Source organism: Curcuma longa, chromosome 14 (genome assembly GCF_044706935.1).
Source record: "Curcuma longa cultivar G26 ecotype Majalengka, Jawa Barat chromosome 14, ITB_CL_G26_1.1, whole genome shotgun sequence".
Lineage (NCBI taxonomy): Eukaryota > Viridiplantae > Streptophyta > Magnoliopsida > Zingiberales > Zingiberaceae > Curcuma > Curcuma longa.
Genome location: NC_133874.1, coordinates 2,092,429 through 2,100,308, shown reverse-complemented (window position 1 = coordinate 2,100,308; position 7,880 = coordinate 2,092,429). Strand labels below are relative to the sequence as shown.

The following is a 7,880-nucleotide window of genomic DNA, read 5'->3' as shown; positions in this document are numbered from 1 at the left end:
TTGTCCACTAGTTGATCATCCTTGAGTTGACCCCTTAGTTGATTAAGTTCACTAATTGACCGACTCAACTTTAATTGATTGGAACTTTGACTATGAGCATGCTAAAGATCAAGATTTATCTAAGTTGAAGATTAATATCTCTTAAGAGTACAGTCTCTCAACTCTCATAGCATACAACCAGAGTTTATCTTTTGTAACTTGACTTCGCCACCATCATCTCCATTAAGTTACTCGTTCCTCAAATGCACCAAACTAATGACTTGTTAGTAGTAGCCCTAGAGCCACTTATGTGATGATTGACTAGGGACTTTTGTATCATATTCTATTATTAATAAAGACAAGATTTTTGATTATTATGCTTTACTTTATGTTTGTGTCAAATAACTAAGTATAATAATATCTTTGGATAGCTAGTTATAATCTACATCATATTGATTATTTTTAATCGATAATGAGATGATGTAGATAACACTACTCTAAATCATTACTAGTCAAGCATTAATATTCAAGGATGATATTAATGCATTGAGATGAGTTGTAAGTCAACTGGATGACTTGATCTCATAAGTCATAGATATGAGATATCGAGTTGACACATGGATATACATTAGAGAATGTATACTGAATTGATCAGTCATAAGAAAGTTTTATGGATCGTTATATGAGTGTCATAAACTTTCTCATATGACTATTGGTCCTTAGATCTAAAATCACTACGCTTCCCTACCTATGGAGTTATATATACTTTAATGTCGTCAAACGTCACCCGTAATAGAGTGGACTATAAAGGCGATCACTGGGTATGTAACAAATTATACGGAGGGATGTAAGTGATGTAGATGAGATCTATTCCTCCCATATAACGGAAGTGATATCTTAAGGCCTCTTGATAGAGTAATACCACGAAATACATAGTCATGCTCAAATGAGTCGATATGAGATATTGAACTCATTTGTTTGAGTGAGTCTACTTGCTCATTGATCAATCTAGATATCAAGGATAGAAGGACATGGTCATACATTATCATAGTCACGAAGGTTATGTCCGATCTCGACATTCTTATTACTTGGGTAACAATAATGCATTGCTAAATGTCACTCATTGCTTATGTCTCTAAAATGGATTTTAGAGACATTGTCAACGTTACGAGAACCTATTGGGTCACATATAAATAACATTCTATTTTAGAGATGAGTTCATTTTAGTTTGACTAAAGGAATAATTAAGCTCATTGGATGGCCAAGACTTGAGTTAGACTCAAGTTGGTTGAATTTGAGTTAGACTCAAATTAAATCAAGTTGATGAATGAAGGTTGATTCATCATGCATGATTAATGTAGATTAATCATGCATTGAAGAAGAGGAAGTTATCATGCATGAATAATAGGATTAATCATGCATTGATGAGAGAATACCGAAAGCCTAAAAACCTTTGGTATTCATGACTTGGGTATAAAAAGAGTTTTTCTTTTTAAAAGTCATGTTGATTTTTCATCTTCTTGCCACCCTCTTCTCCTTGGCCAAATCTACACAAAAGGGTTGCTAGCACAATCAACTTTTTCCAAAGGAGTGTTAGTATGGATACGCATAGAGACACGGATACTTGAACGTGCAAGAGATCCGACAAACTTTGGACGAGCGGGATAAGCAAAGGGCATGCACCAAAAGTATACCCTATTATATAGGATTATGTAGATATAAACTTGTATATTTTTCTTTCGCATGGATCGCTCAAGGGATCCTTTTTTCGCTGTGATTTATCGTTTATTGCATAGGATTCCCTACATGACTCACTTCACATGTCATCCCTTACACTTCACATGCGTGATTCACCTTCTCTCCAACTATCATCAATGTTGCACCTCAATGTTCTTCATCTTGCATTCCCTTAAATGTTTCATATCATTCTTCTCCAAGCTCCATTGAATCTTAAACCACCAAGTTGCCAACTTGGTCACGCTATGTTATGCTCCACGAGTTAATCCAATACGACGTTAGTGATTCTCATCTTTTGATTCCTCAATTGTCTCATACAACCTCCTTTAATATTCAATGGGCTTACAAGCCAATAACCATGTTGCCTTGGTTGCACCAGGTGGTCATAAACATTTCTTGGCCTTGTCAAGTCATGAGATCTCCAAGCTTCATATGTGTCCCACTAAGTTCCTACTCAACTTAAATGCATATATCAAAACATAACATAAGGCTTAATTTAAACCCTTTACACAAATATCAAAACTCAAGGTCAAACCCAATCACATAGGACACGATTTCCCAAACACATGCCTCAAGGTATTCACAATCTCCGATGCACTACGGTTGGCAAACGCACTACGACGATGATGACATCTCCATCTATGGCGGGCACAAGATCTGGGTGGACTACTGCGCTCTTTCACTATGCCGACGACCTTATCGACACCATCATGGGCTTCACGGCCATCACCATCTCCAATATTCACTTCTCGCACCACAATGACGTTATGCTGCTACGCCACAATGATGACTACTTGCTGGACACGGGGATGCAAGTGACCATCACGTTCAACTGCTTCAGGGAGGAACTCGTGCAGCGCATGCCGCGCTACTGTCAAGGCTATTTCAACGTGGTCAACAACGACTTCACCTCATGGGAGATGTACGCCATCGGCAGTAGCGCCAACCCCACCATTAATAGCCCGGGAAACCGCTACATCGCCCCACCAATCCTAATGCTAGAGAGGCGAGTTTTTACAAAATTAAGTAGATCTCTTCTTTGAAGGATAGATGGGCATGCATGTGTGAAGTGGGTAGACACGAAGGACCAGGATTGGAGTGGGTGGAATTGGAGGACGGAGGGGGACGTGATGGTGAACGGAGCATTCTTAGTTGCATCAAGGGCCGGGCTGAGATAGAGGCCAAGTACGCTAGAGAGCGTAGTCCGTAAATCTATGGTGCTTATCCACCAGCTCATCATGAACTACGATAAAAAAAAATCATATGTTGATGCAGACGTTTCACACAATTGGCTCCATAGTGAAGAGGTAAATTAAGAAATTGGAACAGGTCTCTACGCGGCGAGAGGTTACACTCACACGGTTTTGCCAAATTCAATTTTTATTTACTGTAACATTTTTATCATATGATCAACTCGATTATGTCTAATAGCATGACCAGCTCATCATAACCTTCGGAATATGATTGAGTTGGTTATTGCAAGATAGATTTACTGTAGTGAATAAGAGTCGAATTTCGACGAAGTCGAGGCAATATCCTCCCTTGTAGTGGCGAACTACAGTTTTTCAAATTACCTCCTTACAGATGATCGTAAGATCGATCGTGTGGGACCGCTGAGATATCAAATTCTACTTTTTGCTGCAATGACCAACTCACCATGAACGCTGATATCCTTGATGGGGTTAGGTATGACTATATATCCATAGTATCCTCACATTCACATTGGATTGTATTCAAAAGCTGTTATGCTTTATTGTCCCTTATAATTTTTATAAATATAAATAAAATATTTATGAAGATTTTGAGGTTTCATATAAAAATTTAAGAATTATTATATATATTTTAAATTTTAGTAAAATAAATAATGAAATTAATTTTGATATTTTACTTCATATTTTTACAATGATAATCATAAAAGACTCAAAATTATTCCAAAATTTTAACTTATTGAGTTAATTATTAATGTAAAATAGACATTTAATTTTTGAGATAATATAGTATATAAAAAAATTTATTTTATCTCTTAACTCAAAACATAAGTATTATTTGATGATTAAATAAAAATTTCAAAAAGGATATAAGGAATATAACTTTAGAAAAGTTTAATACTAAAGAAATTAATATTATAAGAGTAAAAATTTAAAATAAGTAAAAGGTTATTCCTTAAGACAATAATGATAAAAGATAAACAAATTTCATGAAATTTGATTTTGTAAATGATTTTAAATCGTGTGATGGGTTTTATGTTTGGAAGATATGTATTATTAATATTTTTGAGACATAGTTGAGTTGATTACGATAGAGTAGAGTTGTAGAAGAAGAAAAGATAAATGAATTCATGAACTTTGATTCTGTAAATGATTCTAAATAGTGAGTTATAACCATCCTTGAAAATGAAATTCATCAAATTAATTAATTTGAATCATCAATTTCGAATTCTAGTTCGGTCTAATCTCAATGATATCTTGATGATCATGAAATTTTTGAGGTTTTAGCAAAAACTAAGAAAGAAAACTTTGGGGCTTATTTGAATATTTACTTACTTTTAAAATGACCTGAGTCCATAAACCCTCAAGCCGTTCCCGTTTGTTTCTAGGTCGGGGAAGAGTTCCTCGGTCGTCTCGCCAGCAATGGCAAATCCTCCGAAGCCATGGAAAGCCGAATATGCCAAGTCCGGACGGTCTTCGTGCAAGACCTGCAAGTCCCCCATTGCTAAGGAACAACTACGCCTTGGCAAGATGGTCACTGCCACCCAGTTCGACGGATTCATGCCCGTAAGATCGAACCCCTACTTTCTCCTCCCTTTCTGCTTCATCCTTTTTCTCTCCCTCTCCCCATCTTGCAGCACAAGAGAGACCAGCCTTACGAATTTCTGCCACGTAGAGATGAATTTCTTGCTAACCCTTGTTTGCTCTTCTCTTGCTTTTCCATATTGGGGAAAATGTGTTTTTGATTGTCAAATCTAAAATAGTATCTTTACAATTTTCATATGTGAAGCCATCAATATCCTATCTTTCAGTCTTTTTATTGCGAGATCATATGAGTTACTTTGACTTGTAGCACATTATTATAGTTCATTCTTTTGTGCAGCTTTTCTTAATCAAGATGTTTCCAGACATGAATATACTCTGAAGAGAATTTAGTGGGTTTCGGATTGGCAGCTGATAGTTGATAATATATTGAACTGATGTGCTTGAGATACCTAAAACTTTGAGAAAACCAGAATCGATACACAGCTGCACTTCAATATATCACTGAGATGAATTTCTGTTATTTTTTCTCCATTTCTTCTATCTACTACATTCATTAAATTTAGAAAATATAGTTTATGCTTAAGAAATGGTTTTTTAAAAAAATATATGAGTCCCATAGGACGACTGCTGACACTTCCCTACAATTTAGGCTAAATTATGTGGTTCTTATCTTTCTATCAAATTGTGTGCAACGTCTTCTTGTGGATCTTAACCATTGGCCCGTGATGAAATTTAGGGTTTATGTCTTCTTACCCTTTTCAACTATGTTGAGTAAAGTCTTCTTACCCATCTTTAATTGCTTTGGTTGTCACTCTAGAGAATTTATTTGTTATGATCATGCCCATAGCTCAGTTCCTAACTTATTTCCTGTTCTTTTACAGTCAATCTTTTGAGGTCTTAACTGATGGCTATTGGTAAAATTTATTTTATATTCTGTTCTAGCATTTCCAACTATTGCTTGAGTAAAATTTATTGTTTATTGGTTCTGGTAGTTCAACAACTATACATATGATTGTGCTAAATGAGTGGCTATATCAAGTGATTTGTGTTCGTAATTGATCAAATTTAGAATGTCTTTGGTGGTGATGCAATTGATTCATAAGATATGCTTCTTTCATATATGGAGAAAGTTTACACATTATGTCAATATCCTTTAAATAATTATGTTTGCCTCTGCAGATGTGGAATCATGCTGGTTGCATCTTCAAGAAAAAAAACCAGATAAAATCGTATGCTTCTTATTGTTGAATTTATTGGCAATATTGTTTCACATCTTGTTAAATCATTGTTTTGTAGAATCTTGGCAACATATGAGTTTCTCGTCATTTTTTGATGTCTCTCTTGCTACCTTTAGTGTTCACTATTGCTTTCTTCATTGCCAGCCTCGATGATGTTGAAGGCATAGACTCATTACGTTGGGATGATCAAAACAGGATAAAGAGTTTTGTTCAGGTTGGAGACTCATGTGGTAGTACAGTTGACACTACAGTTGCAACTACAATTGCTGATAATGATTGTTCCATTGAAGTTTCCCAAACTTCTCGTGCTACATGCAGACATTGTAGCCAGAAGATTCTGAAAGGAACGGTTGGTATTTTTCTATGTATTTTAAAATTATGTGAAACACTGTTTCTTTTAAGCATATTTTTGGTTATAGTAATTCTTAACTTATCAAATGAGGGATAATTTTTCACTTATGTGGCTGGTAATGCTCAAAAAGGATGAAGCTACTAATCAATATAGTTTAAGTTTTCTTGATAAATATACCGTTAATTGTTTACGAATGGGTGGTTGGAATGGTGGGGAGCTTCTGGAGTCTTATGTGAATGCCAAGTGTCTTTTAAGGTGGGAAAGTTTTATAGATTGTGAATTTATCTACCAAACTTTATGAACGAGTGTTAGACAATTTGGAAGCAACATATGCGAAAAATTAACGCAGTATAGATGATTATACAAAAAGTTAATATAGGATAATGAAAATGCTATGATGGATGTCTGGATCTAATTAAGGTAAAAAACATTAATATTTGAAATTAACTAGGTGTAGCTCTAATAAATGATAATGAGAGAAAATAGGTGATGATTTTGACCATATATAAAGACAACAAATAGCTTCAAATAGCTTTTATAATTAGAAGAGTTGAATACACAAGAGTGAAAAAGGTCTTTAGGGATAGAGACCAAAAAAAATTCTTGAATATAATAAAAATAATTTAATTGATATGGATATTATAACCATCGTAGAGTTCAATGGAGGGATAAGATGCATGAAGACAATCCCAAATACTTGGGACAAATATGGCTTCATGATCATGATGATGATGATGCTTTAGTTCTATTTGGAAATTTATTGAGGATTACACAAAGTGCCTTAATTAAGGTTATGGACGGATTCAAATTACAATGACTAAAAATATAGAAAAATAGCCTCTTAGGAAGCCAATGTTAACGATACAGAGTAGTTGTTGCAAATTGATCCAGACCAACTGAAGCGTCTGTTAACTTGCCGTCAACTGATTAAGAGGCAGTCTACTGCCTGTTAGCTGTCAACCGATTTTAACAATTTTTATAGGGACATTTTAAACAGCTTCCAACTATGATTTTCAGTGGTTTGGTACTTGATAGAGAGACAACTTGAGGTCTGGACGAGTAATAAAGCTGGTCTAAACAGTAAAAGCCTGACTTAGTTTAGTTGTTAACCCTTTGACCTGTTTAAGTTAATTTTGGCTCCAGAACTTATCAAAATCCTGAGGCAGCACACTATTTCATGTTCAAGTGGAGAAAAATTAACATAAGAACTTAGCTATGAGGTATTTAAACAATTCTCAACTTGGACTTGTTTGCATTGCATCCTTTGAGCACAGAGCAAGAGTGAGCTTGACTTGTGATCTTAAAGTATCTTAGCTTAATGCTTTAATGTCAGCTTTATCATGATTTAGGTGAGTTAGATGCTTAATATTGAGTGGCTCATTATAGATAGCTACTGACTTCGGGTGCTCCATTGACAATTCAAGGGATTTAAGAAGCTACTACCTTCCTAGCCATTGACAACTTCAGGTCCTATCAGCTTGTTTTTGTCTATTGAACTCTTCCTCTCCTTTTATAGCCCTTCAAATGGCCATGGATAAGCTCCAATAACTGTTCTGCATTAATGCCGGTCAACACATTTAAGTGTCCAGGCAGCAGGTGAATCTAGTCAACTCATTGGCAATCTAGCTGACTCAGCACACCATCAATCAAATACTTTATATGTTCTCTTTAAATGATCTTTTTTTAAATTCGAGTTGTAAATTAATCAACTGACCAGTCGAATACAACACATTGGATGACTACCTAGTCAACTGAGCCCAATCAGATATTAAATAGAGCCATTCTCAATAAATCAAGCCACTCAACTTCCTAGCCGACTAA

At 35.3% G+C, this 7,880-nt stretch overlaps 2 protein-coding genes across 2 annotated transcripts in view; both read left to right on the top strand.

Moving 5' to 3' along the window:
* Positions 1-2,339: 2,339 nt before the first annotated feature.
* Positions 2,340-2,926, top strand: LOC141845384 (putative pectate lyase 15). Its single transcript, XM_074733448.1, has 2 exons — positions 2,340-2,722; positions 2,767-2,926. The coding sequence occupies exons 1-2, from the start codon at positions 2,340-2,342 to the stop codon at positions 2,924-2,926; spliced, it is 543 nt and encodes a 180-aa protein (XP_074589549.1).
* Positions 2,927-4,306: 1,380 nt separating this feature from the next.
* The window catches only part of LOC141845188 (poly [ADP-ribose] polymerase 1), a 57,634-nt gene continuing 54,060 nt past the window's right edge, over positions 4,307-7,880 (top strand). Inside the window, exons 1-3 of the mRNA XM_074733244.1 lie at positions 4,307-4,490; positions 5,649-5,698; positions 5,852-6,056. Of these exons, the coding sequence (XP_074589345.1) occupies positions 4,347-4,490; positions 5,649-5,698; positions 5,852-6,056 (399 nt within the window). The 5' untranslated portion in view covers positions 4,307-4,346. The remainder of the gene's footprint in view (positions 4,491-5,648; positions 5,699-5,851; positions 6,057-7,880) is intronic.